General features: G+C 45.8%; 1 protein-coding gene and 1 non-coding gene across 5 annotated transcripts in view; both read left to right on the forward strand.

Annotated features, from left to right (window-relative positions):
• Positions 1 to 21,696, forward strand: part of LOC139382280 (rap1 GTPase-activating protein 2-like) — a 115,744-nt gene that overhangs the window by 14,024 nt on the left and 80,024 nt on the right. For 2 of the 4 annotated variants that reach the window (XM_071126156.1, XM_071126158.1), the window contains exon 2: positions 5,614 to 5,649. In XM_071126156.1, the coding sequence (XP_070982257.1) occupies positions 5,614 to 5,649 (36 nt within the window). Of the gene's footprint in view, positions 1 to 1,725; positions 1,953 to 5,613; positions 5,650 to 21,696 lie in introns of those variants that run through there. The other 2 variants (XM_071126157.1, XM_071126155.1) reach the window with 2 other exon arrangements.
• Positions 5,921 to 5,996, forward strand: trnaa-ugc (transfer RNA alanine (anticodon UGC)). The gene has a single exon. It is a non-coding gene; the product is annotated as a tRNA-Ala (tRNA).

Raw genomic sequence — 21,696 nt, forward strand, 5'->3', positions numbered from 1 at the left:
TTCTTATGTTGAATATTGGAAAACCCCCTTTATTTCAATACAAAGAAAACAAGTAATAATCATAGTTGTTTATTTTAGTCCAAAGAATGTGGCAGAGCTGGAGCAGGAAGGACCCTCCTTTTGTTCACAGTCCAATTGGAGCTGTGTTCCAAATGGCAACCTATTCCCTATATACAGTAGTGCAATATATAGTGAGTAGGGTGCCATTTTTTTTTTTTACACATCCTGGCTGTCTCACGGGTCCTGGTTCATTCAGAGCGGCAACTTTGCAGCTCCTACAGTATGTACTGTATGTAGATGGTTATATATATATACAAACAGTGCATTCAGAAAGTATTCAGACCCCTTGATTTTTTCCACATTTTGTTACGTTACAGCCTTATTCTAAAATGTATTAAATTGTTTTTTCCCCTCATCAATCAACACACAATACCCCATAATTAAAAAGCAAAAACAGGATTTTATAAATGTTTTCTGATTTATAATTAACATTTACATAAGTAATCAGAACCTTTACTCAGTACTCAGCACCTTTGGCAGCAATTACAGCCCCGAGTCTTCTTCTGTATGATGCTACAAGCTTGGCACACCTGTGTTTGGGGAGTTTTTCCCATTCTTCTCTGCAGATCCTCTCAAGCTCTGTCAGGTTGGATGGAGAGCGTTGCTGCACAGCTATTTTCAGGCCTCTCCAAAGATGTTCGATCAGGTTCAAGTCCCGGCTCTGGCTAGGCCACTCAAGGACATTCAGAGACTTGTCCCGAAGCCACTCCTGCATTATCTTGGCTGTATGCTTAGCGCTGTTGTCCTGTTGGAAGTTGAACCTTCACCCCAGTCTGAGGTTCTGAGTGATCTGGAGCAGGTTTTCATCAGGGATCTTTGTACTTTGCTCCGTTCATCTTTCCCTCGATCCTGACTAATCTCCCAGCCCCTGTCGCTGAAGAACATCCGCACAGCATGATGCTGCCACCACCGTAGGGATGGTGCCAGGTTTCCTCCAGATGTGAAGCTTGGTGTTCAGGCCAAAAGAGTTCAATCTTGGCTTCATCAGACCAGGCCGGAAATCAGACCAGATCAGGCTTCCATTCAAAATGCAAAATCGACAGTGTCTGAAATGTCTGAAGCAATGAATAAACAGTACATTTGAATGTACAGTACATATTCACGGTGTGTGTCGTCGTATGTGACTGTATTGGCAAGGGCCACGTTGATAAAAATAAATAAAGTCGTTTCCTGATGAAGACCGCCCTGGTAAGTCCAGAACAGAGGAAGTGACACCGGCTGTGGCAACACTTCCTTCCTTCTTGTGGGGTAGGTTGGGTGACTCCGAGAGGAGGGAATGTGGGTGTGAGGGACATTTCAGTTCAGCTCTTTCTCACAGCTTCGTAGACAACAGGTGTAGACTAATAGTGAACCTGGCGCGTCTTTTTCCAACAGTGCAGAGTTAAATATCAAATAAAAAGACCAGTAGTTACACGACAAGTGAATACACAGGGAGTGTGAAGTCAGTGTGGATGTGTGTGCGTACGTAGGCATATGTGGTGTGTGTGTGTGTGTGTGTGTGCTGGAATCTGTTTAAGTAAGTGTGAGGGAGGAGTCCAGTGTGGGTGAGAGAGAAAGAGGAGATTGAGAGAGAGAGAGAGAGAGACACACACACAACAGATGAGAATGTCTTACCCTTTGTCTGGCCCCTCCCAGCCCCGTACTCTCTCCTCCCCTCTGTGTGGAGTGGAGCTGAGTTGTGTGCTGAGAAGCTGAAGTGCCAAACTGTGCGCAGCGGCAGGACAGGTGAGGGAGGAGGGAAACAGAGCAGGACTGTCTACACTTCTTCAAAGACCGAGAGAGTGAAAGAGAGAGGAGCGAGATAAAAAAAAAAACAGTAAGAGTGACAATCCCATTGCCCCTGTCAGAATGCTGAGAAGGAAGAGGAGTGTATCCTTTGGGGGATACGGCTGGTACGTTACCTTAACTCTCATACGGCTGGTGGCTGGAGGTGTGTGTGTGTGTGTGTGTGTGTGAACGTGGGTGTGTGAATTCAGCAGGCTGCCGTTGTTCAGACTAGAGCTGAATGTGTTTTGAAAGGAAGGATGGGTGGAGGGCTTTGTCTGTTCCACTTTGTGTGTGTGTGTGTGTGCAACACTTCTGCAGCAGTTTGCTTGGCTGCTGTTCTGTCTCTGTACTGTCTCTACCAGGGGGAATGATCACAGATGGTTGTCAATGAGTTGCTTTGTGTTGTTGTCCTCTCATCTGTAGGACTCTGTTTGTGTTTCTCTAGTGGCGTTTTTTAATCTCGAGTGCAGAAAATGTGATCGCTTTTTGTCTAATGACACAAAGCAAGACACCCTGCCACTTTTTTGGTTAACAGCTGAGGAATGGGACCATCCATGAGATCCAAATGATCAAATGTTTTTAAGCTAAACAGCTTTGGTTTATAATTATATAATTATATTGTTTATGTAAAACAAACTCATATTTTGGGGTAGACAGTTGAACTTAGCTCATGAGGCATTTCTAAGTAATATTAATTTAAAAGTAAATACCAGATTGCCACTTTTAAGTGAATCTCTTACACTACTTGTGTCAGCTCATGAATGTATGTATGATCTCAGTTTGCAAGGCCTATATGACATTTTCATGTGTGAGAGTTAGTTTTTCCTGAAAAGTGAAAAGGCAATCGCCTCAGAAGAGAGAAACGCTGACAACGTGTGGTGAATGGAGCTTGGCTTCACACCTTCACACACTTCACTTCAGGTACAAACGCACGCACGCACACGCATGCATTTTGTGTGTTACTGTTGCTGTGTCCAGTTCACCCAACAGTACACATTTTTATTGTACCTCTGGATAAGCACATCTGATTCAACTAATCAATGAGTTGAAATAGGTGTTTATCCAGAGCTACAAAGGAAATGTGTACTGTTGGGTGAACCGGAGGACCAGGGTTGGGAAACGCCACTGTAGAGAGACCATGAGACAGCTGGTGAACTACCCTCTCTCAGCTCACCTCAATGTATTACTGCATTGATGCTGTCAACCCACCATGTAGTCAATAATTGAATACACTCAAACCACTTCCTCATGCTGAAACAGGCTGGCTGCTGCCAAGCAGGCACAGTGTTGACTACAGTAAACCCAGAGGTTAAAAGGTGCTGAAATGAATTACTGCATCCACTCTCAAGTAGTGGCTGTTCGGATTCTTGCTAAGCTACATCTTTCTACTGTTGCTCTAGAGCTGGAAACACGGTTATCTGTGGCCTGCCAGGTCTATGCCAGCTTGCTGTTGTGGTGGCATTTCTGAAGATCAGGCTGGGCATTAGAGAGAGACTGAGGGAGGGAGGGAGGTGTCAGGCCCATCAGATGGTGAAGGAGAGAGAGAAAGTAATGAGGGAGGTGAAGAAGAGGTAGCATAAGGAGAGTTAGTGGAGGAGAGGCATATATCATGGCATTAATCATCCATGCCATCTGTGGTGCTGAGACACAATGTTGTTTTTGATGGAGGAGTACCTCCAGACTGCATCTCTGTGCATCTCTGTGTATTTATAGTAAGGCACACACACACACACACACACACACACACACACACACACACACACACACACACACACACACACACACACACACACACACACACACACTCCATATGGAGAGACGTAGTCACAGGGTGTGTGCAGGCTTCTTATCAGACAATGTTCTTGAGTTGGTGTATGTATCAGCCTTGTGGTCAGGGCAGGGCCACTTCCCCTCTCTATACGAGCCTCCAGAGATACAGCCCAATAAAGCCTACATCATTGTCCCTGAGTCTCATAGTACACAGCCAGTGTAAGGCTGGCAGGGTGGAGACAGCAGAGGAGGGTGGGGAGGCTGACTGGGCTATAGAATGACCACACTGTGATGCCTCTTACAGGGGGCTTTATGGTTGTTGTTGACCAGTGATGATGTGATGATCACAGAGAGGCCATTCATAGAAGCATCCAGAAAGATTGTGATGATGATATTCAAAGCACTGGACAACATTCAACTGATATTTGTTTATGTCTGAGATGACAAGGAAGCTGGAATAGACATCAAATGGCATCCGATTACCTACAGAGTACACTACTTTTGAACAAGGCCCATCGGGCCCTGGTAAAAAAGTAGTGCACTATGTAGGGACAAGGGTACCATTGGGGATGCATAGATACTACTTGGCTAAGTGACATAGGGCTTGTAGTTAGGGAGCATAGGTGTACTGTACTAGGAGTCTTGACATTTTCAGGTCAGTTGTCATGAAGGTCATTCATGGTTGTGAGAGGTGTCCACTCATGTCTGTGATGGCATTATGCAGGCTTCACCACACACAGACAAAACACAACGCCCACCAATATCATTACCAAGAGAGAGATATTTTATCTTATTCGTTTTTACAATGTAAAACCAAAGTGATTTTCAGCCTTTAGAATGATGAAATTTGGTTTTAAATCGTTAACCATCATTAAAATCATTCAATCGTTGTTTTCTTTCCGGTGTTTCCTTATAGAAAATGTTGAAATTCCTATTTTCTTTATCGATTTCTATTTGAATCACGGAGTCTGGGACTGAAGTGAACGAAGTACGATAACAACTGCTCTTAAAAAGGTCCAACAACTAGCGCCAGCCATAGTCACTGTGTGAGCAGTAGGGGGCGAATGACTGTTTTTAAAGCTTTCTAATATAGATGTAAATGTTGTGGATGGTTTATGTATGTCTGTTATTAAAATCCGCTCAGAGTTCATTCTTGTTGACTGGCCTGTAAATGTGTTCGTGTTTGAACTTTTTTACAACACTAATTATTTAATCTATTACATTGGAAGGTACCAACCATGTTGCGCCTGTTAGCGCCACATAATTAAGTGATAACATAGACAACATCATATTTTGTTTCATGACCAGTAACCTCCCTCTCTCTCCCCCCTCCCCCCTCTCCCCTAACCCCCCCTCTTTCTTTCTTTCTTTCTTTCTTTCTTTCTTTCTTTCTTTCTTTCTTTCTTTCTCTCTCTCGCTCTCTCGCTCTCTCTCTCGCTCTTTCTCTCTTTCTCGCTCTCTCTCTCTTTCTCGCTCTCTTTCTCACTCTCTCTTTCTCTCTCTCTCTCTTTCTCGCTCTCTTTCTCACTCTCTCTCTCTCTCTCTCGCTCTTTCTCTCTCGCTCTTTCTCGCTCTCTCACTCGCTCTCGCTCTCTCTCTCTTTCTCGCTCTCTCTCTCCTCGCTCTCTCGCTCTCTTTCTCTCTCTCGCTCTCTCTCTCTCGCTCTCTCGCTCTCTCTCTCTCGCTCTCTCTCTCTTTCTCGCTCACTCTTTCTCGCTCTTTCTTTCTTTCTCTCGCTCTCTCGCTCTCTCTCTCCCTCTTTTTCTCGCTCTCTCTCTCCCTCTCTCTCTCGCTCTCTCTCTCCCTCTCTTTCTCGCTCTCTCTCTTTTTCGCTTTCTCTCTTTTTCGCTCTCTCTCTCTCTCTTTCTCGCTCTCTCTCGCTCTCTCTTTCTCTCTCTCTCGCTCTTTCTCTTTCTCCCTCTTTCTCTCTTTCTCACTCTTTCTCTCTCTCTCTTTCTCTCTCCCTCGCTCTCTCTCTCTCGCTCTCTCTCTCGTTCTCTCTCGTTCTCTCTCTAGGATTGACAAGTCTACCATCGCAGCGCTGAAAGGCCGGTAAGTGTTCCATTGACACTGAGCTTAGAGGAGCCGACGGTCCCGTGGCCCTCTGTGATTTAATCTCCACTGATCTATACACTATTTATTTATCCACAGTCATGTACTCTCTCTCTATTCTACCTTCCCTTTTTGCAACTGTTTTCCCCCTTCGCTGACTGCCTTGTGGGAGTTCATAAACTGTGATGCAGGGGCTGTCGCAGAACATCTGCATTCACAGAGATCGTTAAAAGGAGGGGGAGAGCGAGAAAAGCAGAGAGGGGGAGAAGAAGGTCCCGTGTGGCTTAGTTGGTAGAGCATGGCGCTTGCGACACCAGGGTTGTGGGTTTGATTCCCACGGGGGACCAGTATGAAAAAAGTATGAACATTTATGAACTCACTGGAGAAGAGCGTCTGTTAAATGACATATATGTAAGGAGAGAGAGAGAGAGCTTGGGCACATGCTTGCCTAAAAATGCGTGGGTTGGCGGAGAAATGCTGGCACACTCCATGCGTGATTAGTGACAGCCATGCTTTTCCAGCATTAGAGTTCAGGATTGTGTGAAGCTCCTCTCTTAGTCCTTCCAACTTCCTCCATGGTTGGCTCCACATATTGGAATACGGGCTTGACCCAACAGTGCTGAGGGAAAGGGGTAGGAAGCGATGTTTCGACCTGAGTGGAGGAGGACTGGTTTGGGGAGTCTTGCTAATAGGGCATGGGTGGCCCATTCAATCCGGGCCGCAGGAGGTTTGAGTAAAAAAAATGTGTATATATATATATATATATATAAACTATATAAACGTCCTCTCACTGTCAACTGCGTTTATTTTCAGCAAACTTAACGTGTAAATATTTGTATGAACATAAGATTCAACAACAGACATAAACTGAACAAGTTCCACAGACATGAGACCAACATAAATAGAGTAATGTGTCCCTGAACAAAGGGGGGGTCAAAATCAAGAGCAACAGTCAGTATCTGGTGTGGCCACCGGCTGCATTAAGTACTGTAGTGCATATCCTCCTCATGGACTGCACCAGATTTGCCAGTTCTTGCTGTGAGATGTTACCCCACTCTTCCACCAAGGCACCTGCAAGTTCCCGGACATTTCTGGGGAGAATGGCCCTAGCCCCTCACCCGCCGATCCAACAGGTCCCAGACGTGCTCAATGGGATTGAGATCCGAGCTCTTCGCTGGCTATGGCAGAACACTGACATTCCTGTCTTGCAGGAAATCGCGCACAGAACCAGCATTATGGCTGGTGGCATTGTCATGCTGGAGGGTCATGTCAGGATGAGCCTGCAGGAAGGGTACCACATGAGGGAGGAGGATGTCTTCCCTGTAACACACAGCATTGAGATTACCTGTAATGACAACAAGCTCAGTCCGATGATGCTGTGACACACCACCCCAGACCATGACAGACCCTCCACCTTCAAATCGATCCCATTCCAGAGTACAGGCCTCGGTGTAACGCTCATTCCTTCGACGATAAACGTGAATCCGACCTTCACCCCTGGTGAGACAAAACCGCGACTCGTCAGTGAAGAGCACTTTTTGCCAATCCTGTCTGGTCCAGCGACGGTGGGTTTGTCCCCATAGGCAACGTTGTTGCCGGTGATTTCTGGTGAGGACCTGTCTTACAACAGGCCTATAAGCCCTCATTCCAGCCTCTCTCAACCTGGTACGGACAGTCTAAGCACTGATGGAGGGATTGTGCATTCCTGGTGTAACTCGGGCAGTTGTTGTTGCCATCCCGTACCTGTCCCGCAGGTGTGATGTTCGGATTTACCGATCCTGTGCAGGTGTTGTTACACGTGGTCTGCCACTGTGAGGACGATCAGCTGTCCATCCTGTCTCCCTGTAGCGCTGTCTTAGGCGTCTCACAGTACAGACATTGCCATTTATTGCCCTGGCCACATCTGCAGTCCTCATGCCTCCTTGTAGCATGCATAAGGCACGTTCACGCAGATGAGCAGGGACCCTGGGCATCTTTCTTTTGGTGTTTTTCAGAGTCCGTAGAAAGGCCTCTTTAGTTTCCTACATTTTCATAACTGTGATCTTAATTGCCTACCGTCTGTAAGCGGTTAGTGTCTTAATGACCGTTCCACAGGCGCATGTTCATTAATTGTTTATGGTTCATTGAACAAGCATGAGAAACAGTGTTTAACCCCTTTACAATGAAAATCAGTAATGTTATTTGGATTTTTATGAATTATCTTTGAGAGACAGGGTCCTGAAAAAGGGCCGTTTATTTTTTTGCTGAGGTTATATACAGTGTATCTTGTATTTTATGAAATGGTATATTCAAGGCTCCCTTGTAAAAGACACGCTGATCCCAATGGTGACTTATTAAAGAAAGGTCAATAATATACTATTTATTCCTTTTTTGTGTGGGAATTATTATTGTGGGTTAAAAAATCACTCGAGGCCACTTCAACATCTGAGACTAGATAGAAAGGACCGTATACAGTATGTATACGTATACGTATACAGTATGTTTATATAAATTATAATGCACCTATGTATTTATAGAAATTTACAATGGACCTATATATTTATATACATTATAATGGACCTATATATTTATATACATTATAATGGACCTATATATTTATATACATTATAATGGACCTATATATTTATATAAATTATAATGGACCTATATATTTATATACATTATAATGGACCTATATATTTATATACATTATAATGGACCTATATATTTATATACATTATAATGGACCTATATATTTATATAAATTATAATGCACCTATATATTTATATAAATTATAATGGACCTATATATTTTCAAATAACTACCCTCTTTCTGGCCCGCAATTCATTTTGACAGACAAATCGGTGCCAATATAGCTGTGAATTTCGAAATCCCGATGTGGCCCTCGAGCCAAAAAGTTTTCCCACCCTGTAATAGAGGTTGCCGTAGCGATGAGAGGAGCATTTTGCGGTAGAGATGTGCTAGAGATGTGTTAGTCTGGGTTAGTCTCCCATTGGACAAGAAAATGGATCCTGATTCTGCCTCACAACCCCATAGCTATTCATAGCCACCCAGGGGATGACCGAGTTCACTGCCACGCACAAATAAACACTCTCATCAATTATTTGTTTCGCTCGTCTTCTCTTTCTCTTCCTCTCATTTGTACATCTACCCTTTCCACTGTCTCTGTCACCTTGATGTTGAGTAGCAACAGGAGGTGGAGTTTAAAAGGAGTGTACCCTGCTCTGTGATCCATTAGAGACCTCCAAATCGAGGGCTGCCTTCCAATGGAACCCTATTTCCCTGCATAGTGCACTACTTTGGACCAGAGGGCTGTGGTAGTGCACTATAAGTAGAGCACTATGTAGGGAATAGGGCACCATTTGGGACGCGCCCACGGTGTATTTTAACATGCCGCCCCACACAGGATATGCTAAATAAGGTTGGCCTGTTGCCTATCTGTTTAGTCTGTGGCGGTCCAAGTGTATTATGCTGTTTGGAGTGGGCCTGAATATGAATGAGGTAGTCGTGACTGTGACTGTGGACCATGCTCCTGCTGAAACGGCACTGACTAGTGCTGGTCAACTGGCTGGCTGGGTTTTTGGGCTGCTGGGTTGCGTGTCTGTGTGTGTCTGTCTGTCGAAGGCCCCTCCAAGCGAGGTCACGTATACCAGGCATGTTGGTGAGAGAACAGGGGGCAGTGGTGGAGGGAGTGGGAGGGAGAGGGGGAGGGGGAACTTCAAAGCAGCTGGCTGCAGGTGTCTGTTGTTCACAGGCTGCTGTAGTTCTGTAGCTCTCCCCCTCTCTCCCCCTCTCTCCCACTCCCTCCCCCTCTCTCCCCCTCTCTCCAACTCTCTCCCCCTCTCTCCAACTCTCTCCCCCTCTCTCCCACTCTCTCCCACTCCCTCCCCCTCTCTCCCCCTCACTCCCACTCCCTCCTCCTCTCTCCCACTCCCTCCCCCTCTCTCTCCCTCTCTCCAACTCTCTCCCCCTCTCTACAACTCTCTCCAACTCTCTCCCCCTCTCTCCAACTCTCTCCCCCTCTCTCCCACTCTCTCCCCCTCTCTCCCACTCTCTCCCCCTCTCTCCCCTCTCTCCCCCTCTCCCCTCTCTCCCCCTCTCTCCCCCCTCTCCCACTCCCTCCCCCTCTCTCCCACTCTCTCCCCCTCTCTCCCCTTCTCTCACAGCTCTCATTAATGCCCTGTGTGTGTGTTTTTTGTGTGGAATTATTTTGATTTTTTTGTGCGCTTGCCCATTTCTCTAAAATCCTTAAACAAATTCTGGACAGTCAAAGCCTATTTAGTAGTGTGTGTGTGTGTGTGTGCGCACACGTTGGCTTACTTGCATGTCAGAGCAGGTCAGTGTGGATTTGCTGATGGACCAAGCAGGCGATGCTCCTGGGGATATGAGAGGCTGGCAACAACTCCCTCCCCCCTGTCTCTCACCCTCGCTCCCCTGCCACTACAAAGTGAGCGCTCTGCATTCAATTTGCACCAAAAGCACACCACCTCATTAATAACACCATAATCAGGACTGAGTGTGTGTGTGTGTGTTTATGGGGGGATAGGGAGGACAGAGGGTTGAAAGGAGGAGTGAAGGTCGGGTAACTCGCACCGAGCAAAGATGCCTCGCAAAATTTGGTGAGTCCTCTCTCTCCTTTCTCTGTCTGTAAATGTGTTGAGTCCTCTCTCTCCTTTCTCTGTCTGTAAATGTGGTGAGTTCTCTCTCTCCTTTCTCTGTCTGTAAATGTGGTGAGTCCTCTCTCTCTGCTTTCTCTGTCTGTAAATGTGGTGAGTTCTCTCTCTCCTTTCTCTGTCTGTAATTGTGGTGAGTCCTCTCTCTCTGCTTTCTCTGTCTGTAAATGTGGTGAGTCCTCTCTCTCCTTTCTCTGTCTGTAAATGTGGTGAGTCCTCTCTCTCTCCTTTCTCTGTCTGTAAATGTGGTGAGTTCTCTCTCTCCTTTCTCTGTCTGTAAATGTGGTGAGTTCTCTCTCTCTCCTTTCTCTGTCTGTAAATGTGGTGAGTTCTCTCTCTCCTTTCTCTGTCTGTAAATGTGGTGAGTTCTCTCTCCTTTCTCTGTCTGTAAATGTGTTGAGTCCTCTCTCTCCTTTCTCTGTCTGTAAATGTGGTGAGTTCTCTCTCTCCTTTCTCTGTCTGTAAATGTGGTGAGTTCTCTCTCTCTCCTTTCTCTGTCTGTAAATGTGGTGAGTTCTCTCTCTCCTTTCTCTGTCTGTAAATGTGTTGAGTCCTCTCTCTCCTTTCTCTGTCTGTAAATGTGGTGAGTTCTCTCTCTCCTTTCTCTGTCTGTAAATGTGAAGAGTTCTCTCTCTCTCTCCTTTCTCTGTCTGTAAATGTGGTGAGTTCTATCTCTCCTTTCTCTGTCTGTAAATGTGGTGAGTCCTCTCTCTCTCCTTTCTCTGTCTGTAAATGTGGTGAGTTCTATCTCTCCTTTCTCTGTCTGTAAATGTGGTGAGTCCTCTCTCTCTCCTTTCTCTGTCTGTAAATGTGGTGAGTTCTATCTCTCCTTTCTCTGTCTGTAAATGTGGTGAGTCCTCTCTCTCTCCTTTCTCTGTCTCTAAATGTGGTGAGTCCTCTCTCTCCTTTCTCTGTCTGTAAATGTGGTGAGTCCTCTCTCTCTCCTTTCTCTGTCTGTAAATGTGGTGAGTCCTCTCTCCTTTCTCTGTCTGTAAATGTGGTGAGTTCTCTCTCTCCTTTCTCTGTCTGTAAATGTGGTGAGTCCTCTCTCTCTCCTTTCTCTGTCTGTAAATGTGGTGAGTTCTCTCTCTCCTTTCTCTGTCTGTAAATGTGGTGAGTTCTCTCTCCTTTCTCTGTCTGTAAATGTGTTGAGTCCTCTCTCTCCTTTCTCTGTCTGTAAATGTGGTGAGTTCTCTCTCTCCTTTCTCTGTCTGTAAATGTGGTGAGTTCTCTCTCTCTCCTTTCTCTGTCTGTAAATGTGGTGAGTTCTCTCTCTCCTTTCTCTGTCTGTAAATGTGTTGAGTCCTCTCTCTCCTTTCTCTGTCTGTAAATGTGGTGAGTTCTCTCTCTCCTTTCTCTGTCTGTAAATGTGAAGAGTTCTCTCTCTCTCTCCTTTCTCTGTCTGTAAATGTGGTGAGTTCTATCTCTCCTTTCTCTGTCTGTAAATGTGGTGAGTCCTCTCTCTCTCCTTTCTCTGTCTGTAAATGTGGTGAGTTCTATCTCTCCTTTCTCTGTCTGTAAATGTGGTGAGTCCTCTCTCTCTCCTTTCTCTGTCTCTAAATGTGGTGAGTCCTCTCTCTCCTTTCTCTGTCTGTAAATGTGGTGAGTCCTCTCTCTCTCCTTTCTCTGTCTGTAAATGTGGTGAGTCCTCTCTCCTTTCTCTGTCTGTAAATGTGGTGAGTCCTCTCTCTCTCCTTTCTCTGTCTGTAAATGTGGTGAGTCCTCTCTCTCTCCTTTCTCTGTCTGTAAATGTGGTGAGTTCTCTCTCTCCTTTCTCTGTCTGTAAATGTGGTGAGTTCTCTCTCCTTTCTCTGTCTGTAAATGTGTTGAGTCCTCTCTCTCCTTTCTCTGTCTGTAAATGTGGTGAGTCCTCTCTCTCCTTTCTCTGTCTGTAAATGTGGTGAGTCCTCTCTCTCTCCTTTCTCTGTCTGTAAATGTGGTGAGTCCTCTCTCTCCTTTCTCTGTCTGTAAATGTGGTGAGTCCTCTCTCTCTCCTTTCTCTGTCTGTAAATGTAGTGAGTTCTCTCTCTCTCCTTTCTCTGTCTGTAAATGTGATGAGTCCTCTCTCTCTCCTTTCTCTGTCTGTAAATGTGGTGAGTTCTCTCTCTCCTTTCTCTGTCTGTAAATGTGGTGAGTTCTCTCTCTCCTTTCTCTGTCTGTAAATGTGGTGAGTTCTCTCTCTCGTTTCTCTGTCTGTAAATGTGGTGAGTTCTCTCTCTCTCCTTTCTCTGTCTGTAAATGTGGTGAGTTCTCTCTCTCTCCTTTCTCTGTCTGCAAATGTGGTGAGTTCTCTCACTCTCCTTTCTCTGTCTGTAAATGTGGTGAGTCTTCTCTCTCTCCTTTATCTGTCTGTAAATGTGGTGAGTTCTCTCTCTCCTTTCTCTGTCTGTAAATGTGGTGAGTTCTCTCTCTCTCCTTACTCTGTCTGTAAATGTGGTGAGTTCTCTCTCCTTTCTCTGTCTGTAAATGTGTTGAGTCCTCTCTCTCCTTTCTCTGTCTGTAAATGTGGTGAGTTCTCTCTCTCCTTTCTCTGTCTGTAAATGTGGTGAGTTCTCTCTCTCTCCTTCTCTGTCTGTAAATGTGGTGAGTTCTATCTCTCCTTTCTCTGTCTGTAAATGTGGTGAGTCCTCTCTCTCTCCTTTCTCTGTCTGTAAATGTGGTGAGTTCTATCTCTCCTTTCTCTGTCTGTAAATGTGGTGAGTCCTCTCTCTCTCCTTTCTCTGTCTCTAAATGTGGTGAGTCCTCTCTCTCCTTTCTCTGTCTGTAAATGTGGTGAGTCCTCTCTCTCTCCTTTCTCTGTCTGTAAATGTGGTGAGTCCTCTCTCCTTTCTCTGTCTGTAAATGTGGTGAGTCCTCTCTCTCTCCTTTCTCTGTCTGTAAATGTGGTGAGTTCTATCTCTCCTTTCTCTGTCTGTAAATGTGGTGAGTCCTCTCTCTCTCCTTTCTCTGTCTGTAAATGTGGTGAGTTCTATCTCTCCTTTCTCTGTCTGTAAATGTGGTGAGTCCTCTCTCTCTCCTTTCTCTGTCTGTAAATGTGGTGAGTCCTCTCTCTCCTTTCTCTGTCTGTAAATGTGGTGAGTCCTCTCTCTCTCCTTTCTCTGTCTGTAAATGTGGTGAGTCCTCTCTCTCCTTTCTCTGTCTGTAAATGTGGTGAGTCCTCTCTCTCTCCTTTCTCTGTCTGTAAATGTAGTGAGTTCTCTCTCTCTCCTTTCTCTGTCTGTAAATGTGGTGAGTCCTCTCTCTCTCCTTTCTCTGTCTGTAAATGTGGTGAGTTCTCTCTCTCCTTTCTCTGTCTGTAAATGTGGTGAGTTCTCTCTCTCCTTTCTCTGTCTGTAAATGTGGTGAGTTCTCTCTCTCCTTTCTCTGTCTGTAAATGTGGTGAGTTCTCTCTCTCTCCTTTCTCTGTCTGTAAATGTGGTGAGTTCTCTCTCTCTCCTTTCTCTGTCTGCAAATGTGGTGAGTTCTCTCACTCTCCTTTCTCTGTCTGTAAATGTGGTGAGTCCTCTCTCTCTCCTTTATCTGTCTGTAAATGTGGTGAGTTCTCTCTCTCCTTTCTCTGTCTGTAAATGTGGTGAGTTCTCTCTCTCTCCTTACTCTGTCTGTAAATGTGGTGAGTTCTCTCTCTCCTTTCTCTGTCTGCAAATGTGGTGAGTTCTCTCTCTCTCCTTTCTCTGTCTGTAAATGTGGTGAGTTCTCTCTCCTTTCTCTGTCTGTAAATGTGGTGAGTCCTCTCTCTGCTTTCTCTGTCTGTAAATGTGGTGAGTCCTCTCTCTCTCCTTTCTCTGTCTGTAAATGTGGTGAGTTCTCTCTCTCCTTTCTCTGTCTGTAAATGTGGTGAGTCCTCTCTCTCCTGTCTCTGTCTGTAAATGTGGTGAGTCCTCTCTCTCTCTCCTTTCTCTGTCTGTAAATGTGGTGAGTCCTCTCTCTCCTTTCTCTGTCTGTAAATGTGGTGAGTCCTCTCTCTCCTTTCTCTGTCTGTAAATGTGATGAGTCCTCTCTCTCCTTTATCTGTCTGTAAATGTGGTGAGTCCTCTCTCTCCATTCTCTGTCTGTAAATGTGGTGAGTCCTCTCTCTCCTTTCTCTGTCTGTAAATGTGGTGAGTCCTCTCTCTCCTTTCTCTGTCTGTAAATGTGATGAGCAGGGGTAGGATGTCATTTTTCTATTCAAGACTTTTTTATCAATAGTTTTCATAGGTTCATGTTTTTTTTATGTGGTAACAATTGTCTGTTCTCTTTTCTCACGTGTCTGGTTCTCATGTTTCTCAGAAAGTCATTTTGGGTTGAAATGTTTACACTATAGTTACGGTATTGAGACTAACAAGGACTTCCATGTCTGATGTGTGGACATAGGTAGCGTCTCAATGGCACCATATTCCCTTTATAGTGCGCTACTTATAGTGCACTTCCAGAGCCCTCTGGTCAAAAGTAGTGCATTATATAGGGAATAGGGTGCCATTTGGGATGCGTAATACTGTCGGAGCAGGAAGGTGGTGGACAGACGCACTGTCATGGCGGATGAGTGTTGTTGTGCTCTTCTTCTTTGTCTCTGTCTCTGCCCCACCCTTCCCCTGCCCCCTCCCTTTCCATCTCCCCGTCTCTCTCCATCTCCTCTCACCCCTCCATCTCTCCCTCTCCCCCTCCCCTACCCTTTCCTCTCCCTCTGTCCCCTTTCTCTCCTGTCGCTCTCTCTCTCCTCCCCCTCTGTCCCCCTTTCCATCTCCCTGTCTCTCTCCATCTCCTCTCACCCCTCCATCTCTCCCTCTCCCCTCCCCTACCTTTTTCTCCACCTCTGTCCCCTTTCTCTCCTGTCTCTCTCTCTCTCCTCTCCCCTCTATCCCCTCTGTCCCCCTCTCCCCTCCCTTTTTCTCCACCTCTGTCCCATCTCTCTCGCTCTCTCTCCTCCCCCTCTGTCCCCCTTTCCATCTCCTCGTCTCTCCACATCTCCTCTCACCCCTCTATCTCCCCCTCTCCCTCTCCCCCTCCCCTACCGTTTTCTCCACCTCTGTCCCCTTTCTCTCCTGTCTCTCTCTCTCTCCTCTCCCCTCTATCCCCTCTCCCCCCCTCTCCCCCTCCCCTCCCTTTTTCTCCACCTCCGTCCCTTCTCTCTCCCATCTCTCTCTCTCTCTCTCTCCTCCTCCTCTCTCTCCCCTCTGTCCCCCTCTCCCCCTCGCCATCTCCCTGTCTCTCTCCATCTCTCTCCTCTCCATCTCCCTCTCTCCCTTTCACCCTCTCACTCCCTCTGCCCCTCCCTTTCACCCTCTCACTCCCTCTTCCCCTCCCTTTCACCCTCTCACTCCCTCTGCCCCTCCCTTTCACCCTCTCACTCCCTCTGCCCCTCCCTTTCACCCTCTCACTCCCTCTGCCCCTCCCTTTCACCCTCTCACTCCCTCTTCCCCTCCCTTTCACCCTCTCACTCCCTCTGCCCCTCCCTTTCACCCTCTCACTCCCTCTTCCCCTCCCTCTCTCCCCACCTTTGTACTTTATCTCCCGTCTCTCCTTCCCCCTCTCCCCCACCCCTCTCTCTCTCTCTCCTCCCCCTCTCTCTCCGCTCTGTCCCCCTCTCCCCCCCTCTCTCTCCGCTCTGTCCCCCTCTCCCCCACCCCTCTCTCTCTCTCTCCTCCCCCTCTCTCTCCCCTCTGTCCCCCTCTCCCCCACCCCTCTCTCTCTCTCTCTCTCTCTCTCTCTCTCTGTGTGAATGACTGTGCAGATGTGGATCCTATAGGTGAGATGTGATGTGTTGCACTGTATATACACGCACACACACACAGACACACACGTGTGCACACGTGTGACTCTGCATGTGAGCTTGTCATCTTGGAGCAGGGGTAACATGTGTGACTCTGCATGTGAGCTAGTAATCTTGGAGCAGGGGTTAGATGTGTGACTCTACATGTGAGCTAGTCATCTTGGAGCAGGGGTAAGATGTCTGACTCTACATGTGAGCTAGTCATCTTGGAACAGGGGTAAGATGTCTGACTCTACATGTGAGCTAGTCATCTTGGAGCAGGGGTAAGATGTTTAAAAAAATATATATTTTACCTTTATTTAACTAGGTAAGTCAGTTAAGAACAAATTCTTATTTTCAATGATGGCCTAGGAACAGTGGGTTAACTGCCTGTTCAGGGGCAGAACGACAGATTTGTACCTTGTCAGCTCGGGGGTTTGAACTTGCAACCTTCCGGTTACTAGTCCAACGCTCTGGTTCCGGTTACTAGTCCAACGCATGTCTGACTCTGCATGTGAGCTAGTCATCTTGGAGCAGGGGTAAGATGTCTGACTCTACATGTGAGCGAGTCATCTTGGAGCAGGGGTAAGATGTCTGACTCTGCATGTGAGCTAGTCATCTTGGAGCAGGGGTAAGATGTCTGACTCTACATGTGAGCGAGTCATCTTGGAGCAGGGGTAAGATGTCTGACTCTACATGTGAGCTAGTCATCTTGGAGCAGGGGTAAGATGTCTGACTCTACATGTGAGCGAGTCATGTTGGAGCAGGGGTAGGATGTCTGACTCTGGGCCTTTGGATGGCTGGTTCACACTTCACCACAGGACCTTCACTTCATTACCCACATTATTATCTGAGAGAAGATGTTCTTTTCTAATTAACCCATCTGCGCTGGTAGAAATGTTGACCATCTTCAAGAGTCAGAGACGGATGATAAAAAATGACTCGCACAATGGAACCGACACCGTGCTCCTCCAACAACACAGCAACAGTGGAGCTATTATCTATCTGAGAGGAAGTCATGTATGTTTCATCACTTTTTTGCCCAGGTGGAAATGTTAACTGTCAACAAGCTTCAGCAGAAGCTATTTTCGGAGCGTGGCATTTACTCTCTGCTGTTTGTTTTTTTTGAGAAAGCCTTCATTTTCAGGAGGGCCGGATAAACGAACGTAGGTCCACCTGTGCTTGTTTGGTCTCCTCTCTTGCAAGAGAGGTTCTCCTTCTTCCTGTAAATGTCTCTTGGCTGGGTTGTACGGTATGTTGTGAAAGTAACTCGCCGTCCTATTTAAGGAAGTGTTATTATGGGTCATGCGGAGGCTGTGTGAGAAATAGGTTGAGAACTGATTCTGAGAGTTGATGGGTTTTTCGTGAAGGAAGTGATGGTACCACACCCATCCCTTTATAGGAAGTGATAGTACCGCGCCCGTCCTCTAACCTCAGGATGGACGTTCTCTCGCTCCTCCGCCCCGCTTCCCACAGCAAGATTGAGAACACGCAGAACGCAAGGCCTTTCTGCTCACAGATGGCTAATGTTACAGCACGCACTGCAGAAACCAACGGTGTGTAATCACGTTGGTTCCCGTCTTTACGAACTGATCCGCGTGCTAGACTGTTCTGATGTCGAATGTGAGACTGTTGAGTATTAAGGGCTAAGTCCTGCTTTGAGATCAGTATCAGTGTAGTAAAACAGTATCAGTGTAGTAAAACAGTATCAGTGTAGTAATACAGTATCAGTGTAGTAATACAGTACCAGTGCAGTAATACAGTATCAGTGTAGTAATACAGTATCAGTGCAGTAATACAGTATCAGTGCAGTAAAACAGTATCAGTGTAGTAAAACAGTATCAGTGTAGTAATACAGTATCAGTGCAGTAAAACAGTATCAGTGCAGTAATACAGTATCAGTCTAGTAATACAGTATCAGTGTAGTAATACAGTATCAGTGCATTAATACAGTATCAGTGTAGTAATACAGTATCATTGCAGTAATACAGTATCAGTGCAGTAATACAGTATCGGTGCAGTAATACAGTACCAGTGCAGTAATACAGTATCAGTGCAGTAATACAGTGCCAGTGCAGTAATACAGTATCAGTGCAGTAATACAGTATCAGTGCAGTAATACAGTACCAGTGCAGTAAAACAGTATCAGTGCAGTAATACAGTATCAGTGTAGTAAAACAGTATCAGTGTAGTAAAACAGTATCAGTGCAGTAAAATAGTATCATTGCAGTAATACAGTATCAGTGCAGTAATACAGTACCAGTGCAGTAATACAGTATCAGTGCAGTAATACAGTATTAGTGCAGTAATACAGTATCAGTGTAGTAAAACAGTATCAGTGTAGTAATACAGTATCAGTGTAGTAATACAGTATCAGTGTAGTAATACAGTATCAGTGCAGTAATACAGTATCAGTGTAGTAATACAGTATCAGTGCAGTAAAACAGTATCAGTGCAGTAAAATAGTATCAGTGCAGTAATACAGTATCAGTGCAGTAATACAGTACCAGTGCAGTAATACAGTATCAGTGCAGTAATACAGTATCAGTGTAGTAAAACAGTATCAGTGTAGTAATACAGTATCAGTGCAGTAATACAGTACCAGTGCAGTAATACAGTATCAGTGCAGTAATGCGTTGATGTAAATAGAAGGTTTACACATTAGATACGTTTATATCTCAAAGTCGGCTACTGCTCTGTCTACAGCTATTTCACCCCTAGCTGCTGTTTCCCTCGGCTTCCTTCAAGCGGCCTTTACTATACAAGCCGTAACCAGTCTAATGCTATTTTAATTGAACTGAACACATGTTTTCACATGAGTTCTCTGTTAACCAAGCTCACCCTCTGAATCACATTTGCCTTTTAGGCCTCTTTTCGTTCAGTGACCTACAGTATTAGTCTGTCGCTGCCGTCGACGTGTCATATATGTTTTGCCCACTGGAGAGAACCAGAGGAGTGAGTCAATGTATTTCCAGTCTTGTATTGAGGAGAAACAACGCATTTCCCCCCTGTTCTTTCTCATCTCACCACTAGAGGGAGGTGCGTCCTTGGTTCTCCTCAACTCCTGGGCATTATTATTTTATTTATTTATTTTATTTAACCTTTATTTAACTTGGCAAGTCAGTTAAGAACAAATTATTATTTACAATGGTGGCCTTTCAAAAGCCAAAAGGCCTCCTGTGGGGACGGAGGCTGGAATTAAAAATTAAAAATTAAATTAAAATATAGGACAGAACATACATCATGACAAGAGAGACTCCACAACACTACATAAAGAGAGACCTAAGATAACAACATAGCATGGCAACAACACAACATGACAACTACATGGTAGCAACACAACATGACAACTACATGGTAGCAACACATGACAACACAACATGACAACAACATGGTGACAACACAACATGGCAGCAGCCCAACATGGTAGCAGCACAAAACATGGTACAAACATTATTTGGCACAGACAACAGCACAAAGGGCAAGAAGGTAGAGACAACAATACATCACGTGAAGCAGCTACAACTTTCAGTAAGAGTGTCCATGATGGAGTCTTTGAATGAAGAGATGGAGATAAAACTGTCCAGTTTGAGTGTTTTTTTGCAGCTCGTTCCAGTCACTAGCTGCAGCAAACTGAAAAGAAGGTTGACCCAGGGATGTGTGTGCCTTGGGGACCTTTAACAGAATGTGACTGGCAGAACGGGTGTTGTATGTGGAGGACGAGGGATGCAGTAGGTATCGGGAGTGTGGGGGGGGGCTAAGAGGGTTTTATAAATAAGCATCAACCAGTGGGTCTTGCAACGGGTATACAGAGATGACCAGTTTACAGAGGAGTATAGAGTGCAGTGATGTGTCCTATAAGGAGCATTGGTGGCAAATCTGATGACCGAATAGTAAAGAACATCTAGCCGCTCAAGAGCACCCTTACCTGCCGATCTATAAATTATGATTCCGTAATATAGCATGGGTAGGATGGTCATCTGAATCAGGGTTAGTTTGGCAGCTGGGGTGAAAGAGGACCGATTACGATAGAGGAAACCAAGTCTAGATTTAACCTTAGCCTGCAGCTTTGATATGTGCTGAGAGAAGGACAGTGTACCATTTAGCCATACTCCCAAGTACTTGTCCAGACTACCTCAAGCTCTAAACCCTCAGAGGTAGTAATAACACCTGTGGTAATTTAATTTTAGTTTGGCATAATTCTTACCAAACCACATGACCTTTGTTTTGGAGGTGTTCAGAACAAGGTTAAGGGTAGAGAAAGCTTGTTGGACACTAATAAAGCTTTGTTGTAGAGCGTCTTGATTGGTCGTGCAGCATTTTACGATGATTCAGCCACTGCAGAAGTCAGGTGCATTCATACTTTTTGTGCTTTACCGATGTGGCGCAGAGCTGTTGTGAAAGAAGTGAGTTTGTGTTTATACAGGACCTCCCGCCCTCACCTACCATCAAGCAATCATGTCAATGCGGAGCTATGTGGAGAGGCGCGGTACAGAGCTCAATTTGTCCTCGGCGTGCCTCCGGAGGATCCGCAATTGGGTCACACCATCCATACAGGGTCTCCGACCGCATTTTCGGATCAAGCATCAATTGCCCCTGAGGCCTATACCTGTTATACCAGGCAGCAGTGTTTGGTTGGCGCTGATTTGTTTGTGGGACCGGAACTGCTTGATCGCACTTACGGTACATGTAATGCTTATCAATTCCAAATATCTGAGATTTATCCAAGATGTTAAGAAATGTTGTCCTCACAACCACGGAGTTGAACAAAGACGTTTTCCATTTGGGTCGAAAGCCCTGTTGGTTTCCGTGAAGTTTTAGCCTGCGTGACACAGAGAAAAAATGATACACCATCCTCGATCTTCTCATTGCTCTATGTGAAAGATCCGTTCTCTTGGTGATCCTCTTCGATGCTCTGACTGACTGCGTTTTGAGACGTGGTAATATCTCTGGAGCAACGTTGGGGGGGGGGGGGGGGAAGAGGCGGAGACTGTTGCCACGGTAACAGGACAGACTAAAAACCCTTATCGTCACATGTTCATCACCCGAGGGATCTTCCTCTGCCCCCCATAACCATGGAGATCGGACCTGGGGTCCCGTGGCGACTACAGGACGTTCTAATCTGTCTTCCGGAGTGTATTAGTTGCCATGGGGAGAGGTTGCTGGAGGGTCATGGACACAGCAGCAGATTGTGCTACAGGGCGTTTTATAATGTGCTTACGTAATCTGTTTGACGTTTAAAAGTATCGACCCCTTTTTGAGGTAACGACTGGATAACCTATTCACTATGTCTGTCTGTGTATGCCATCCGTTCACTCAATGACGGATTGGTCTGGTGCTGGAGCTGAAGGGAGAAGAGTGGCTAGGCTGAATGTATGTTACTATATCTGTAGTGAGGCACGGGGTTTGTGTTTGCCAGACCTTCTAGGTAGAGAGCTGCAGTCTCCGATGACATGAACATCTCCCTGAAGGTTAGGCTCACTGCCTGGTGGTAGAATCGCAACCATTCAACAACCTACTCACTCACTCCCGCACACACAGACACACCGGATCACCTGTTACGGTAAACTCCGTCTCCTCAGCCGAAAACCTTCACTGGATCAGCTGACTCTTTTGAACAAATCTGTACTCCTTCACTTCCCCACTTG

Source organism: Oncorhynchus clarkii, chromosome 24 (genome assembly GCF_045791955.1).
Source record: "Oncorhynchus clarkii lewisi isolate Uvic-CL-2024 chromosome 24, UVic_Ocla_1.0, whole genome shotgun sequence".
Classification (NCBI taxonomy): domain Eukaryota; kingdom Metazoa; phylum Chordata; class Actinopteri; order Salmoniformes; family Salmonidae; genus Oncorhynchus; species Oncorhynchus clarkii.